At 29.4% G+C, this 18,888-nt stretch overlaps 1 protein-coding gene across 1 annotated transcript; it reads left to right on the forward strand.

The window, feature by feature from the left end:
- The first annotated feature begins 4,104 nt into the window (after window positions 1-4,104).
- On the forward strand, window positions 4,105-10,155 carry LOC145198473 (transmembrane emp24 domain-containing protein 7-like). The gene is made up of 3 exons (XM_090086509.1): window positions 4,105-4,411; window positions 5,515-5,632; window positions 9,761-10,155. The coding sequence occupies exons 1-3, from the start codon at window positions 4,256-4,258 to the stop codon at window positions 10,111-10,113; spliced, it is 627 nt and encodes a 208-aa protein (XP_089942635.1). The 5' UTR covers window positions 4,105-4,255; the 3' UTR covers window positions 10,114-10,155.
- Window positions 10,156-18,888: the final 8,733 nt, after the last annotated feature.

The raw sequence follows: 18,888 nt of genomic DNA on the forward strand, positions 1-18,888 counted from the left end.
GAGATTATAAATTATGAGATTATAAATGATGAGATTATAAATTGAGTTATTGAACAAATATAACGACTAAATAAATATTTTATACTTCTGGTGCAACGTGTCTAGATTTTCTGTTTATTGATAATGGCAAATTAGCGAATCTCATATTTTTGGTTACGCAAAATCCTAAAAAAAAAAAAACCACTTCATGTAAATTTAAAGAAAAAATGGTTTTTTTAAAGTTTTGACTTGAAAATAGACCCAAAAACGTTTTTTTTATGTTTCAAAAAAACTTAAAACAAGTTATTTTATAATATTTAAGCTATATTAAAAAATATGTAAGTTACTATATATAAAATATTTTCTCACAAATAAAATAAAAAAATAAATAAAAAGTTTTTCGCTGCTTGTTTCAACAAAAAAGTAAAAAATCTTTGCTGTAATATTTTTCCGCAAAAGCATTACGCAATAAAAACGACTGAAAACACAAATGAAAGTAAAAAAAATTCACCTACTATATATCTCGGACCATAAATCAAAGCCTTTTGTGATTTAAAATGATTAGCCCTTACAGGGCTACGAAATTTTACAATCATTTTTTATCTTTGGGGGATAAAATATTACCTTTACGATAACTCCTGCTTTTCATCGTTAATTTTAGCGGACTCGTTTTGAATGTAGAATGTAGAAGCTCATAATTAACCATATTAACTGAAATTATCCTAATTTGTTAACTTATCGATGAAATTAAACTCATTAACTAAGGTTTTATCTATGCTGAAGTAATTGTTAACAACTGCTGTATTTTTTCAGTCTGTTTATAGTTTGTGATTTTTGGTATTACGAATTTTTCTGAATAATTTTCATCCAATCGCTGATCAGAAATCAGGTATGTGAAGTTCGAATGTTAGATAAGAGCAATAACAAACAAAAATAATTTAATCTACCTTTGTAATACCATTTGGCACAGCTTTGTACTACGTATGTGAATATTTTTGTTAAGTGGACGAACTATTCCGAAAATCCGAATATGTTACATTTTCGTGCTTATTTTGCCTAGACGCATACCGGACATAATAATTATACCGGACATAATAATTATACCGGACTGAATAATTAAATCATGTTTTTTTTTTGTACATTAAACATATGTAAGAAAATTCATAAAAAAAATTTGCTCAAATGTGTAGGCTTAAAAAGTTATGCGCGAAATAATATAAAGGTCATTCCTTCCCCCTCCCCCCCCCCCAGTATAAACCCTAAAATATGTCACCTTATAGTGTAAAATGACATTTTTATATCGTTTTAGATAATAAAAGGCTTACACACCGAGTACTCTTACGAATTTTTTAAAATCAATTTTAAGCTTACAAACACAATAAGTCTTCACGAACATACACTAGTGGCCATAGGAATGGACACCCCTTCAAAATATATGAAAACTTCACTTTGGTGTGTTTTTTAAAAGAAATTAACCATATTTATGCGGTTTTCTATATTGATTATTATTTTTTGATGTGTTTAGATTTAAAAAAAAAAAAATTTTGATTAATTCATAATTTTAATATAAAAATATTACAATTTAATGGCAAAGTGACAAATTATGGTAAATTTACGTTTTACAGCTTACAAAATAGTTATTAAAAAAATGGCTTATAAAAAAAAAAACTTAATCTTTTGTTGGATATCCATTATTTTTTATTACTGCAGCAATCCTACGAAGCATTGAGTCCACTAAATTGCCCAAATCTTCAGTGCTGATCACGTGAAACCAGGACTTGATTATGGCCTCTATTAATTGTCGCTTGTTCCCAGGTTTTTCTTTCCTTACAAGTTTTTTTCAGTCGAGACCACAGGTTTTCTATCGGATTCAGGTCCGGACTGTTTCCAGAACACTTCAAAACGTTTTTCTTTTTGGCTTTAAACCAATTTTTGACAGTTTTTGCGGTGAGGCATGTAGCACTGTACTGCTGCAACACATAGTTTTCTATTGTGGCTTCTTATATGTTTTCTTAGTATTTTTTGGCGTTTAAAATCCCATCCACAATGTGGATACGACCCACAGCATCTCTGGTCATGCATCCCCACACCATTACACTTATGGGATGCTTCATTGGAACCAATGTGCACTCAGGTAAAAAATCTTCACCGGGCCTTCTTTTCACATAATTGATTCTATCACTTCCAAAAATGGAAATTTTGTTTTCATCACTCCAAATAACCTTTACCCAGTCTTCCTTTGTCCACTCCTTGTGTTCTTTTGCCCAAATCAAACGGATTCTTTCGTTGTTTTTTGTTTAAATACGGTTTTTTCTGGGCCTTCTTGCTTTTAAACCATTTTTAAAAAGCCTTCGGCGAATTGTGCTTTAGCTAACCGAAACTCCGGCGGCCTCTAAGGGCCTGTTTATATGGAAAGCGGGCTGGGTTGTTTGCCGAGCCAGCCCGTTTGCTGAGTTATCGACGTCATCAATATTTGAACTTAATTTTGCGTTTATATGAGTAAACGAGCTAGCCCGGATAGCGAGATCTCACTGTTTTTTGCCGAGATCTCGGCAAACGGGCTGGTTAATTTCTTATATAAATTTGTACACATGCGTATAAACTCTTACATTTTTTAAATTTGAAAGCTTTCACGTAAAATAATAAATTTAATAATAAGACTGATAACTTCCATGTACTTAAAATTTTAGTTGTTTTGCTTTTATATTTTACCAAAGATCCAGTATCTTTTAAGTAATATAAAGTAATAGCTACTTTTTTATCTGCTGATAGAGCTCTAGAGTTAGGAGTAAAAGGGTCAGGAGATAAATAAGGGCTTAACTCTGAAACCAAATTCATGAAAAGAAACCATGAAAGGATAAAATTTGTTTTCTATACATCAATGGGAGCTACACCAGTTATCATATTATGCCACCATAAATCAGTTCTGCCAGTTTTAAACCAGCAACTACGATTTTTTCTTTTAAAGCACCTCTCTTGTCTGCTTGTTTTATCTTTTGAAGTTGTTGTGATCGTTTTTGTAAAAGAATAATAATTAAAAAACTATCAAATTTAAATTTATAATACAATTAGGCTTTTAAGAAGCATTATTTGTTTTACAATACCAGTTAAATAATTGTTAAAATGCAATGTGCTTTTTTGTCGCTAGCCGCCATCTTTAAAGTTATTACTTTACCAATAAAGAGACCAGCCCTGCTAGAAAAAGCCAGGCTGACCTCGATATCATTTTTAATTTTTTTGGCAAAAATTCATATAAGGGCCTATTTATATGGAAAGCGGGCTGGCTCAGCCAGCCCGTTTACCGAGATATCGACGTCATCAATATTTTAATTTAATTATATTTTGTGTTTATATGAATAAACGAGCTGGCCCGGATAGCGATCCGGGCTAGTTTGTTTATTCATATAAACGCAAAATAAAATTAAGTTGAAATAAGGACGACGTCGAGATCTCGGTAAACAGGCTGGCTCGTTTGCCGAGCCAGCCCCCTTTCCATATAAACAGGCCCTAAACGCAATTTTAAAACTGGCTCGTTTTCCGGGCTAGCTCGGCAAACGGGCTAGAGGGACAATAATTACTAGGTAAATTTGAGTAAAGCTTCATTTTTAATTATAATCCTCTGTTACCTCAAACATTTAAAAATTTTCTTTGAAGAAAAACTGCGGTTTTTACACGAGTATATACGATACTGGCGAAATTTCCAGTATGAATTCATTTTAAATTCGTTTTATGCTTAAGCTCAATTTAGATTTTACGTTTGAAGCATGGCTTGAAACTTCAAGTAAAATTCTTGCTTTTTAGCCTTAAAGTCAATGAAGTTATATCTTAGTAATTAGATATTTTAATTCGAAACTCAATCTTTTCTTTAGATTTTCTAACTAAATGTCATTTTATTGTCATCCAAATTAGCCTAATGAAGAAGAGTGTTTAAATTGTTTTTCATCATCAATATGAAATCAAAATCCGCTTATAAGTAAAAAGAATTGGTTCCAAAGTAACTTTTTTCATAAAAGGAATTGTTCGCCACGTCTGTGATCACGTCCTTGGTCGTCTTTAAAGCTATGGTTAAACTCAGATACCATTATTAAACTAAAATCCTATTAACTTTTTTCTTTAATGGGTTTGAGCACTATGAATGTTATATGGCTTCCGAATAAAAGTGTTGAACGTGTTTTTCTTCGGGACCGTTCGGTTTGATCTCATATTTGTATGTTTTAAGTGGCGTTGTAAATGGTGAAAAATTAGATATTGATAAAACTTTTAAGACGTTATCAATATGCGTCAAATAAAAATATTAAGTTATCTTTTTATTATCACTTGTTCAATAAGTTTTAGTTGGTCGGAAGAGCTAACTTTTGAATTAGAAGACAACGCTCGACAATGTTTTCATGAAATAATTTTGAATGAAACAAAATGTACCTTAGAATTTCAGGTAAATAAGATCTGCACAGCAATAGTTGTTATATTTGTTTTTATACATAAAAACTATCCTGCCAAATCATACACACTAGTAGCTAAACAATTTATTTGTGTTGTTTATAATACCAAACTAGATGGAAGATGATCTTTAAACATACACCTACTATGAAATTATTTTCCTTTTGATTGCCATTGTAATATATTGCTATAGTTTAACTATAGCAATATATTACATTGGCAATCACTAGGAAATGAAACTATAATACCAAATTTTTGCATTTTTACGCAAAAATTTGGTAATATAGTTTCATTTACTAGTCACTTATTGAAGCTGTCAAAGTTAGGGTTAGGATTAGGTTTAGTTTGAACTAAAGTTAGTTTGAATCATAAGTTAAGCTCTACTCCTGACCAATTCAAAATAAAATAACTAATCATAACCTTTACATTTAGGGCACTAAAAATCATATAGTTTTTACCTTTAGATTAGTTTGTTTGAATTGTTTTTTAAAACGCATTATTCTATTCCTTATACTTTTGAGTTGTCTTTCATTGATTCAATTCTGTTAAACACAGTTATATATATATATATATATATATATATATATATATATATATATATATATATATATATATATATATATATATATATATAACTATTATATTAATACATAGATGGACAGAAAATGAAAAAGGTTTAAATAACAAAAAATAGATTTTCTTTAAAATAGCTATTATCTGTTAAAATAGCTATTATCTTAGAAGCATTTTGAGTTATATAAACTTGAATTCTCTGTAAAATATAGGTTCATTTTAAGAGTTTGTTTATTTAGTTTTTAATAGTTTCTCAAATCATTTTAGAAACATTTTCCCTAGTCATTCTCCCTTTAAAAGCTAATCTTTTAAGATAATAGAAAATATATGAAGCTATTATCTTACTATATTACTTCTAATTAAGAAGTTATTTAAATAAATTATCTTTTGTAATAGTAACCATTATTTATCAAAAAGTTGAGTTTGATAAAGTAATAGGATATTTTTAAAAATATGTAATTACATTTTTTATGAATTAACATAGAAAGGCTTTTGTGTTTTTTATTTTTTTTATTTTTGACTTAGGTTATAACAGGAGGTCATTATGATGTTGATGTCTTTCTAAAGGACCCAGATGGTCAAATTTTATACAATGAAAAAAAGAAGCAATATGACAGTCATACATTCACTGCTAATAAAAAAGGTTTATGAGTTTTTAATTTGGTTGAGGTGTTTTTTTTTCAATCCTTTAAAAGTATTATATGCTATAAAATGCTATAAAAGTGTAATTTATATACTACAAAATAAAATATGTTTGTTAAATTTAAGATAACAGGGAATAGTTGAAATAGCATATAGGCCCCCAGATCATTGCAGGCAGGAGTCAATCATTTTGGGGGCCTTTTTTTTAAATACACAATATTATTAGTCACAACCTCTAACTGCTTCAACATTTCTTTCTTGTCTTGGAATTAACAAGTTGGTACATTTGAGTCATCTTCAGAATCAGCAAGTAGAGGCTGTTAGCCATAAACATTGGTTCATGGTAACTTCCAAGCTACTTGAATGTGAACTTGGGAGATTCATCTCCAAGAATGCCAGCAGATCATAGAGATAATTGTAATCTCCTTTCTAAAAGGTGTTTATATAGAGAGATAACTCCTTTATATCCAAGACAAGCACATGTAGCCCCAGTAATTTTTAGTTGTGGTTGTAATTTTATAGCTTCTCTTGGTATGGATAAATTGTCAATTAATCTTCCAATCGAAAGATCAATAGACTCCATATGCTTGCATCAAATTTTGACATACAGGGAGTGATAAGATATGTATATCTTTATACAATCTAATTGGAAGTTCCAATAATTATCATTAGGTAGCTGTGGTATCAGTCCACTTTTTTTCCATTTTTCACCATAGAATTGTATTATAGAACATTATCAGTTAATCAAAAACAATCTAGATTTTGGTACACATGTGTGGTTGGTGATTACAAAAAAAATTTATGAGTTTCTACAATATGCTTTAGTATAGACTTTGGGAAGACACCCTTTTTAATTAAGTTTAGAAAATGAACAGAGCAGCCGTATGTTATCAGCTTTGGGGTTTCAGCCTGCTAAATTTCTCTCATTTTAGATGTTTTTTTTTTTTCATCGTCAGTGATACTGAAAAGTAAGCATCAGAGTCTCGCTGTGGAAAATATTGTGTGGTCACTAGATCAGTCTTTTTTATGATTCATCCTATGATACTGATACCAATACAGAATTGGCATTGGTCTTGGAAGGACTGTGATTTCCGATACCAACATCGAAATTTTGTTGTTGGTAGTATTGTTCATACAAGACTTCTGAGACTCTAATGCTTACTGAAAATATTTAAGAATGAAATTATATATATTTATATTTGTTTATGCAAGTTTTCTTATCATTGCATACCATTTTGATAAGTTAATTTAACCTAATTCATCCTGAACAGGTCTATGCAAATTTGTTATGTAATGCAAATTGATTACTTTTTCATTTACCTTTACTAAGAATTCTGAAGATATCCATTTTCTATTTGGTGGCTGGTATCAGGCTTTAAGTTTTTTAATCAGTTTTGTAAATTCAAGATTTTCTACTGCATTGAATGGTATTTTTGCTAATAATAAAACCTTGCAACTTGAAAACCCAGTTTATCCTTCTGTTTACTTGTTGTAGCAGCAAATCTAGAAATCGATGTTTGCAATTGCACCTTCATTGGAGTTGAATGAAGAGTAAGATGCATTACTAATAAAGTTTAAATGCTCTTGCTCTTCATCTTCTGACTGGTTAGACTTACTTGATGCTGCAGATGTAGATGGCCGTGAGTCTAAAACTAATATATTGCTAAAGATTTTGGAATCATTAGCACTTCCTTTTTTCTTTCTTCTACACCTATCTAAATGACTCTTAATTCTCTCAATTTTTTAAATTATGTTCTCTTTATAATAATTACATAATATTCTATTGGATTAATCACTTAATATAGTCACTTGGTTCCACTCACTTGCCTCATCTTCCCCCTGAATGATACTTTGGCATGTTATAGAACAGAAATAGAGATATCTTAAAATTTTAATTATATTTATAATCTACTTATTATAAATATAACTAAAATTTTAATATAATATCTCTATTTAAAATTAATTTTATATTTTAAAAAAAAAGAGCAACCTAATTACAGGCTTGGTCGGGAAGCGGGAGCGATCGCTCTCAAATACTGGCCACGGAAATAATATTTAGTTGCAAAAAACTGACCAGGTTGTTTAGTCGTTTTGAGAACATTTCAAAAAAAAAACAAAAAACGCAAAAAAGATTATTGGACCAATGAGAGACAATTACAAAAAAAAAAAAAAAAAAAAGAAAATAACTATTAACATGAAGGAACTTAAAGCAAAATAAATTACAATTAGAACAAATATTTTCGAAACATTGCTCTATTATAATTTTTTTTATAAAATTAAGCAACATTTTTTATATAAAGTAAAATCTTACGATTGCTTAATAAGGAAACAAATGTTCCTTTAATTTATCAAAGAGTGTAATATAATTTTTATAAATAAAAACTCTCTCAATTTTTTAAATTATGTTCTCTTTATAATAATTACATATTACTTTATTGGATTAATCACTTAATATAGTCACTTCATTCAGAGTATAATATAATTTTTATAAATAAAAGTTTTTTTTAAATGTTCTCAATAGGACTAAATATTATTTCCATGGTCAATTTTTGAGAGCAATCATTCACGCTTCCTGACCAAGCCTGTAATTATTAATAAAACTATAGTATAAGACAATATACCTGTAAAAATGAAAAATAGCTTTTAAATAACTATAAATTATCCAAGTTTGTTACTAGAGATTTGTACCAAACTAGAGATTTTGTTTTAGCAAAAACCCAGTTGGGTTAAGTTAAGGCAAATTGAGATGATGAATTTCTACAAATAAGAAAAAGATACACTAACGGCAATCTTTTTCTTATTTGAAGAGATTCCTTTTTCCTTGGTGCTTTTCTTCACAATATGTTGCAAAAGTGTACCACAGTTTTTAGACCTTGTTTTGCTTGTGCTCTCCTCCATGAAGATCTGTGCCTCTTGGCCTCATCATCCCTGTTGTCCCTTTTGATTAAAATAAAGAAGATTATCTTTTGAATGGTAAACAGGACACTGCTATCAAAACTGTTCAAAAAACTATTTGCTCTCTCCTTATAGCTGCCCTCTTGTCGATCTAGTGTTTTAAGTATTTTTAGATTGTGATACTTGTTGACTATCTCGGTAATTCTGATCTTGCTGGTTTGCTTATAGGCAATGAAGGTGCTGTCAGGTTCTGTTTGTTGACAAATGCCCTTAAAATACAGATACCTGTAACTAACTAATTGGTATTCTCATCATATTCTCCATCAAAAAACTTGGAGGATCTCAAATAAGTATTTCCAAAAGCAATTGGATAGCAAATTTTGAATTTTGTCTTGATGATCCTAAAAAGTTTATTAATGAAATCCAAAATATACCGTTAAAAAATTTAGCAAATGTGTTAATGCATAAACTTAAATATAATTAAGTATTTAATGAGTTCTAAAGTTGGGTGGTGTTTAGATTAAACCAGTAATTCCTGAATAGGAAACTATTAGTAGAACTGCCTCCTCTTTCTCAATACCTGTTTCTGGTGGCTTAATCTGATATAAAAAAGTGTAAATGGATTAAATGGATTTTCTTTTAAGATTTTGCATAACACTTTGATTTCTATATATATATTTGATATTTAAAAATCATCATTAAAAGTAAATAAACTACTGCACTTTTATTCTACATGGTTTATTTTATTCTACATGGTTTATTTTATTCTACATGGTTCTTTGTTGATACAAAGAGAAAGAACTTTTTGATGTTATTTCTATTTCAGTACTTCGTTAATTTCAGGTTTTCAGACTTACATCATTAATTCAAATTATTCTACTTATTAATACTTGTTAGGGTTAAACAGTTTTTTTTAAACAATACCATAAGGTTATTATTATTTATCATAACGGTGCTTATCTTGTACTAAAAAGTACTTAAGCTATTCATTGCAAAAAATCACACAAAGATGTCTGAATTCCTGTTGTTAGTTAATAAAAATATAAAAATGTTTAAACATAAAATACTTCTAAGGATTTTACGAAGAGTGAAAGTAAAAGTTGACAAAAAAGAAAATGTTATAAGGTTTCTATCGAATTTACAATGAAATAAATTTACCATATTTCACTTACATTGTTAATTATCAATTTGTAAACTTGTTTTGTTATCTACTGTTAACTTCTTTATTTAATAGGTGAATACTTGTTCTGCTTCAGCAACGAGTTCTCCTCTTTTACTCACAAAACAATATACTTCGACTTTCAGTCAGGGGAAGAACGTCCGTTATCACCTGGTATTGGTGACCACCATACTGCTCTAACCATGATCGAAACCTCCGCGTTGTCAATTCACGAGTCCTTGAAAGTAATTATAGATTATCAAACTCACCATAGGCTCAGAGAGTCGACATCCAGAGATATGGCAGAATATCTTTATGAGCGAGTACAATATTGGTCACTTGGACAGACTCTAATCATTGTTTGCGTTGCTGTCGGTGAAGTAATTGTGCTTAGGAATTTTTTCTCTGAAAAACGAGATCGATTGTAAAATTATTCATATTTTAAAATAAACTCAACATCTTTTGCTAGATATGTTTATAGATGAATTATATACTCCCTCGTCGAAAAAGTTTTTTCTTCCTCGTAAATTTTTTATTTGTAGTTTTAATGATTTTTGAAGAGTTTTAAGACGTAATTACAAGTACTTCATAGAATCTTACATTTACCAGGATGTGACAGTCAAATATTGATTGCTCTTCTTGTGAAAAACAACTCTTTAGCATAATTGAATATGCAAACATATTGCTCGATGACTAAAGTTTGTCAATCTGCGATTTTATTATCTTGATGGTTCTGAGAGAGCTGACAAGGAAAATCAGGGAGAAAAGTACGAGGGAGAGTCAAAAGTTATAATCACTTTCGTTTATTCAATATATTAAACGACAATAAGCAATGATTAAAAAATACATAAATTTCCTACATCTCCTTGCCTTTCAACGCACTTGGTGCATCGGTGAACAAGCTTGCATGTTCCCGCCTAGGGAATGCCATCGGGTCCCGTTCGGCCGCAGAACGGGTAAATTTAAAAAATTTTCGGGTCCCGAACCCATTCGGGTATAAAAATGTTAAATACCCGATAGCCCGATAACTCGAAACAATGATCAAACGGGTAAACGAGTAACGGCAGCTAATGAACCGAAACCGATAAATCATCGAGTATCTGTTCGGTTTTTTGTTTCATCACCATTCGGGTCCTGAAAATGAGGAAGAGATTTTAAAAATTGCAAAAATCACTATAAGTCACTAAAATTTTCTTCGGAAGAGTCTGTGAAATCTATAAACTAAAATTTAAAAAAATATACTAAATTGAACTTATTTAAGCTGGAAGTTGATTGAAGAAACAGTTAAATAAGCAGAATAAGTCCACAGTTAAAAAAACTTGAGTAAATGAAACAGGTTTGATGATGTAAAAATAAATGCAGTTTTGGTACCAAAAGTTAGCTTTCTAAACACATAAGTTGCTTTAGTCATAGAAATAAAACACTGGCAAATATAGCGTTTTTACCTTTGAATTTTTGCCTAATACTGATTACAAAATTACTTGTAACCAGTGTTAGGTAAAAATTCGATTTTGATGAAGACCAGTTTTTTAGCCTTCAGATTTCTTCCCCTTCGTGACTGTTAGGCTCGCAGCGCTGAACAAGCGCTCTGAGGATGCTGAAATAGCAGAAATGCTCAGGATAGCAAAAGTAGTCATGGAAAGAATTGGATAGACGTTTCGTTTTGTCACCCAGGGCTGCATGGGCTTTCCCATCCATGCTGAAACTGCCTAAACATCATTTTCATAGGCAAAATTAATTACTTCAGATCATTAGGAGCATTTATTTATATAAGCAACTTTAGATGTAACTTTTGATAACTGGCACGTCTAATGGTGAATTGGGAACTTGCACAAAAGTAAACTACAGCCAGTTGCATAGCAATTTTTAACTAATAATATTTTTAAATGATTTTTCGCTCACATTTGTAACAAGGGTACAAGTAGTTGGCAACCAGGTAGACAACTTGTCTAGAATTCTTTGCAACTTTAAGCAATGTTTGAAAACAATTAGCACTCCGTGTAAAATTTACAGGCACTAAACCAAGAAACTAAACTAACTGGTTATGTATTACCTGGTTTTTTACTAATTAATTAGCAATGTATTACCTTGAGAGGCAGGTCATCAGGATCTGAAAATAGTGTTGGATTTTCTTTTTCATGTTCTTTTCCTTCTTCGTTTTCAGTATCAACATCGTCTAGACCTTGTAATGACTGAGCACTTGACTGGCTAGCAGACACTATCGAAAGCTTTTTCTCTTTTACGCACGTTCAATTTTAACTTTTTTAAATTTTTTAAATTTTAAAATTACAACCTTTTTATCATCATTTTAAGAAACGGGAAAGGAAACAATTCTGAAAACACACAAGAATGTTTTACGATCGCTTTTGTTAGTTTTTGCTTACCCAATCTTATCGGCATTATCGGGCAATACCCGTTCGGCTAATCGGATTTTGAAAAAATTATTTTGGCTTTTATCGGTTTCCCATAATCGTTCAAGTCAGATCTCGTCCGATTCCCATCGGGAATCGGACATTCCAAATTCCTGCCAAGAAGAATGTGATTTTTTACGGTTGAAGATGTGATAAAGGCGGTGCATAAATGGTGACAGGATCAATTTGTTTGGTCCTGTAATCGTTAATCGCGAAACTTGTTGATCATTTCTAAGCGGTCCAAAGATATGATAGTCGTAAGGGATCTGCGCTGTACGGAGGTTGTTCCAGCGCCTCAAAACCTAATTGATTAATGGTATGAAGAGTGTGAGCAGCCGTATATGGGTGTACATTGCCATACAACAACAAAACTGTATTCGACAATAGACCTCAACATTTGGTGCGAATTGCTAGTTTCAGCTTACTGGCCAGTAAATCATTGTATCTTGCACAGTCGATCGTACGTCCTTGTTCTAAATAATTTTCAAATGTAAGACTTTTTTGGTCCCAGAAAAAGGTTTTTCATTACCTTTCCTGCAGAAACCTGAGTCTTCGTAACTGGCGATCCAGGATGTTTCCACTCCGTACTCTGCTTTTTCTATTCTGGCTCATAATGATTGACCTGCGTTTTATTTTCTGTGACTATTGTCCAAAAAAAATTCTCGTCTTCATTGTTGTAACGATTGAGCAAACGTTGATAGACCTAAAGGAGTTTGTGGTTGTGCACTTCAGTTAACTGCCTTGAGTCCATCTCGTGCTGACTTTATGGATGCCAAGTTCGGTATGGATGATTTGAAAAGCAGAACCTTGACTAATCTGTAGAGAAAAAGCAACGTCATTTATAGTAACTTGCTGGTTCGCCATTATCTAATGTCCCCGTGTTGTGAAACGAGCCTCCGATAAACTTTCAGCCTCTTATACTCCTTTTGACCAAAGAAATCGGGTGACAGCTCTTTGTTTTTCCTTAGTGCAAACTGTTTATGGAGCGTACATGTTTACGCTGTAGTAAAACAAAACTAACTTGCGCCTTTAATTTCAAACTTTGATCACGTGACTATAACTAAACCAACTATTATCACTGGTACGCAGAACGCAGCGTGACAATATTAAATATCTATGCTATGGCGAAAGGAGATTCAATTTTTGACTTACGCTCATATCACTTTCAGTCCTGTCATAAAGTTTTAAATTTTGAGGAATATTTTTCTTAAGTGTTAGCGAAATTTTTCACCGCTAAGATTTATCATGAATTTACCGAAATGATTTTAAGAAAACAAGCTAGCATCTTTACTATATCTTATTATTAAATAGTTCTACAGAGTTCTACAATGGTTTTTAACAAAAATACATTTTTTTACTTAAAACACTTAAATTGCCATAAAGTAAAAATCAAAACAAATCTTGACATAATTTTTTTTTATTTTCAAAAGCAATTTCTAATTTTTGATCAGGGACGCAGATTTAAAAAATAAATTATTTTTTAAAATGTTATTAATAATCATATAGTGTAAATTATTGTTTTATAAACCAAAGCTACTTGTTAAAGTTCCAGAAATAAAATATTACAATTTTTTCAAGATCAATTCGATGCCACAATACTGTTAGGATGTACTGTGATGTCATACTTCTGTTTGGAAGTTGCAAATTTGGGTAATCATTGTTCAGGCAATAACCTTTTTTACTTATAGATTTATTTAATTACAAAAAATACATTGTAAGATACAATCTCAATGATAATTTTACTAAAAAGTTACTGAGTAGTCATACCAGAATATAAAAGAATAAATCATGTTGATGCTGCATTATTTACAAAAAATAGGTAATTCATAGCGTTGGTCCATCAATTCTTAATACTATTCTTCTAAGTTGTATTCTAAGGTTATGCAAAGTCGTTTGGCCATAATTAGTCACTTTTTTTTTAATCAACTGCATGACGGCAAAGGATATAATCTTGCGAATTATTGATATCCTAAACTATACTTTTTTTTAAAAACACATAGAGGAAATATGAATATAAATATGTGATAGATAAATATGTAATGGAGCAACAATGCGAAGCTTCACAATCTTTTAAATTTTTCCAATAAAGATGATCCTTTTTTTAAAACTTTCATTAACTTAATATAAACATAATATTCGTAGAATAACACCAAATATTGTTGATATCACTTTTTTTCTTACATTAACCAAATCCTCTTATTAATGACGTCAATATCGTAGAGACAATACTACAAACTAATACAGATATTCTTACCAGAATCAATGAATGCCTAAAAAACTGTTTAAGATATATAAAAGGATGTGATTACATGGATTTGCACATTGCATGAATGCATCATTAAAAGAGCGATGGTATTTTCCAACGTAAAAAAAAAAGCTATAATGTGACTAATAGTAATTATCAATGCTTTGAGTATGCCACCTTATCAGCTATAATATGCTAACGAGCTTCTAAAGCATGTAAAAAAAAATTAATGTGAAATTAATAATAATAATAATAACAATAATAATAACAATAATAATAATAATAATAATAATAATAATAATAATAATAATAATAATAATAATAATAATAATAATAATAATAATAATAATAATAATAATAATAATAATAATAATAATAATAATAATAATAATAATAATAATAATAATAATAAAAATAATATTAATAATAATAATAATAATAATAATAATAATAATAATAATAATAATAATAATAATAATAATAATAATAATAATGATAATAATAATAATAATTATAAAAATAATAATGATAATAATAATAAAAATGATAATAATAACAATAATAATAATAATGATATTAATAATAATAATAATTTTCATACGGGCAATTTGAGCGATAGATGTATCATCCATTAGTAACTCTGCTATTCCCTCTTCATCTACCTCAACTTCATCTACATAAACTTGCTCAGTCAAAACACGAGTTTTTAACAGCCATGCAGCCTAATTTAAGAGAGGAAAACTAATGAATGGAGGATTTCAAAAGGACTAACTATAAGATGAAATAAAAATTTAACAAAATTTATGAAATAATTAAGCAACAATATGAAACCAATTATGAAAATTCAATTATGAAACATTATATGAAATAAATATTTATCTAAAAAATATATATATTTAGTACATAATATATATGAATGAGTAACTTCAAAAAATTAAAAAAATAATAACACAAAGCCATAAGTAATAATAAAAATAGTAATGACAAATAATAAAGATAACAAATAGTAATGCTAATAAATATGATGTGATTTAATAAGTCTTTGATTCCGATAATACTGATAAGTAATGAAGACTAGATATTACATATTATAGCAAAAGACTAAAAAAAGACTATTACATTAGCAAACACAAACAATTGTTTTAGTTTATTTTTCTAGCAACCAAACTGTAATACACACTTTGAATACATTTTCTTTATTCAAAACTAATCTTTTATAAAAAAAAAAAAAAAAAAAGCAGATAAATACCTGATCATAAGGATTTTTTGTAAGTACATTTGACAGTATTTCCAAACAGTCCTCAAACCAGTTTTGGAAAATTCTGGTATTAGTTAATCTGGAGTTGTAACTAATACCAGAATTTTCCAAAACTGGTAAATAACTTTTTTCTAACGCCTTTTTCTTTTCCATTTTAAACTAATTTTTAATTTAATGGGAAACAACTAAAACATAACTTTAAAATCGTAACATCTTGCAAACAAAATTCAAACACAATTAAAAATTCATTAATTTTACCACTGAAGAAAAATTGGGATTTGTTATTTCCCATTTATTTCGTTTATCCACTTAAATATATCTAAATATCAAAGGATTTCAATTAAAAATAACATTAAACATTTAAATGATTTCCCTCGACAGAGATTTATAGGAAATAAATAGTTTAATTTACCAAGTCTAAACAAGCTGATTTTCTCGTTCTTGATTAACTTCATTTCATAATTTTTTGATTCTCTTTTGAAAAAAGATTTAATACATAGTTTCATAATTCTACTAATTATTTCTTTTGTTGTTAACGGAAAAAATAACAACAAACGAGTGAAGTAAAAACAGGGGTTTGTTAAAAAACCACGTCAAAATTCAAAATCTGTTTCTTTTTAAACAATTAATTTTATTCTTAAACTTTTGGAATCTGCCTTTTTATCGTTTAAAACATTTATCTAAGAATTTTAAGAAAATTTAAGATGTGATTTAATGATACGAGTAATTTGGAATGGAATTATCCTGATGTGGCGTCATTCAAAAAAACTCACCAACTCCCCAAAACTTACCTTAATTAGCGATTCCACGGCTCAACGAAAAACATTTGACGTTTGACAAAAAACACGAAATTTTCATGAACTTTACTCTCTTATATCTTTTTGTATGCTTAAGCAAACACCTTGAGATTTTTTGAATCAATTAGTGTTACTCAACCTCTTTCCAGCCAAATATAGAAAGTACTATGGATTATATGGCTTCATTTAAATTTTATCCATATCTTAAGACCACTTTTAAGAAAAAAGCTTGAAGTGGGAACGTTTTTTTAAAACGAAGCTTTTGGAGGTTAGGATTCCTTAGTACCAAAACACATCCAATTTTTATAAAACTTTCCGTATATATTAAAAAAGGGATGAGGAATCTAATGGAATGTGGACACTTTTTAACTTTTATACATAAATTTTTAGTTCTTTGCGTTTCGAAACTTCAAGGTTAGTTTTTTTAAAAAAAAAAAGTTTTTTTTAAAAGTGTCCAGGTGGAAATTGCAAGTTTAGTCTTTCCTCTTTTTATAACAAGTATTTATTTATGTTTTCTTGAAGAATAGATTCTAAGGATTTGTATATAGAAATTATGTATATATATATATATATCTATATTCCTTCGCATATTTTATGACGTTTTTTGTTTTGATTTTCGCGACGTAAGAATTATTATGTTCTATTTCCAAGTTTTAACGTCGGGAGAAAGTTTTTGATTTTTTCTAAAAGTAAAAATTGTTGAAAGTTTTAGCTTTAATTTTTAAAAAAATAATAACTTTTGCTTAAAATAATTTATGTTTAAGCAAATTATTTGAAAAAAAATTTATAAAATAATGCGTCTTTTAAAAGTTATTATTACTAACTAAAATTAATAACTCATTTTCTCCCAACATTTAAAATGGAAGATGGAACAAAATAATTCTTACCTCGCGTTTTGCGTAAAATAGATGAACTTGGGCAATTTATTTTTTTATAGTTGGTAAATCAATATGGAAAATTTCAAGTCAAACGTAATAACGGTTCAAGAGTTATTCAAGAGTCAATATGACACCAAAACTAAGTAAATAATTAAAAACCCTCAGTCTGTAAAATAGACGATTCTGGGCAATCCCAACAGCATTAAAATTTTTTTTTGTTGGTATTTTGTTGTTTTATAGTTGTTGAATCAATATGGAAAATATCAAGTCAAATGTAATAACGGTTCAAAAGTTATTCAAAAGTCAATATGATCCAAAAATACTCTCTTTTTCGGTGCCATAACATTGCAAATTTTCCATACTTAAGCCCTATACCTTTCGTCAAAAAATCATCAATTTTTGCACTACAAAAAATTCAATAACTTTAGATCCGCTTAACTTCAAAGGCCGAATGACCCCTCATTTTTTAAGTCAAATCAAGCTCTATACAATGATATAAACTATATATGTTTATTTGAACTATAAAAAAATCGTCTGGAATGGCTACCTTAATGTAGGTATGTGCGTATCTGCGATTTACGGCACCGATTTTAAAGTTAAAATCTGTGACCATTTTTTCACCGCGTGCTCGAGGTAGGTGTCGTAAGGATGGATTTTTCTCGTCTTTTTTTTAGAATTTTATATTGACTTAGATAATATTTTAAAAGTAGAGTGTTGTAAGTTTATTGCAATTTGTTTTTTTTTTGCAGTTACTAACGTTTTTAGTGATTTCATTGCTATTGAAAACTTCATTCCTGTTCTGGAAGTGAATTGACATTGAAGGGATGATGGGTTTTTTTTCTAACTTTTGAATCAATTTTATATATCTATTTTCTATGTACCTGCCAAATTTTATTAAAAAATAATGACACGCTCATATTCTATTTTTGCACGCAGTAAAGGTCCCAAATACTCTTCTGTTGGAGAGGTTGGGGGGGGGGGGGGAAATTCAAGATTATGAACATTTTGTATATTTGACTTTTTTATTCATTAAAAAAATTGTTTTTTTAGAAAAATGAAACTTTATTTAACATATTGGTGATTTTTTTAAAGTATTCAAAACATGATTTACACACAAAAACACAAAAAAAACCATATTCTGTTATTAGTTGAATAAAAATATAATCGAGGCAAAGTAATGCGTTAAAAACACTGATCTCTATAATAACTGGATAGCGCATCTCTAATATCAAAATTCACGCCAAAATCGCCATATTGGAAAGCCCCAGAACAATGAAATCTGATATGTGCGATAAAGCGATAAAGCGATAAGCCAAAAAACAGAACTTAAAGCTTACGGGATTAAAATTTTTGGGGCTTTCCAATATGGCGATTTTGGCGTCAAAAAATAAGAAGTTTTGCTCGGAGTTGCGCAATCCAGTTATTATAGAGATCAGTGGTTAAAAACTAAACAATGAAGTTCAATTATAAAACCACCGTAAGCCGAACGCTAATTTTTTAAGTTGGTTGCAGTTTTCTTAAGCATTCCTTATAATGAATTTTTATCACTTAAATGGGCATAACTTTTAGTAGAAACATTAGTTTTTTATGAAATTTTCACCATCGTTATACTGA

This window comes from Hydra viridissima, unplaced genomic scaffold (genome assembly GCF_058129835.1).
Source record: "Hydra viridissima isolate aposymbiotic clone 2 unplaced genomic scaffold, HvirCarnegie_v1 scaffold_4, whole genome shotgun sequence".
NCBI classification, from domain to species: domain Eukaryota; kingdom Metazoa; phylum Cnidaria; class Hydrozoa; order Anthoathecata; family Hydridae; genus Hydra; species Hydra viridissima.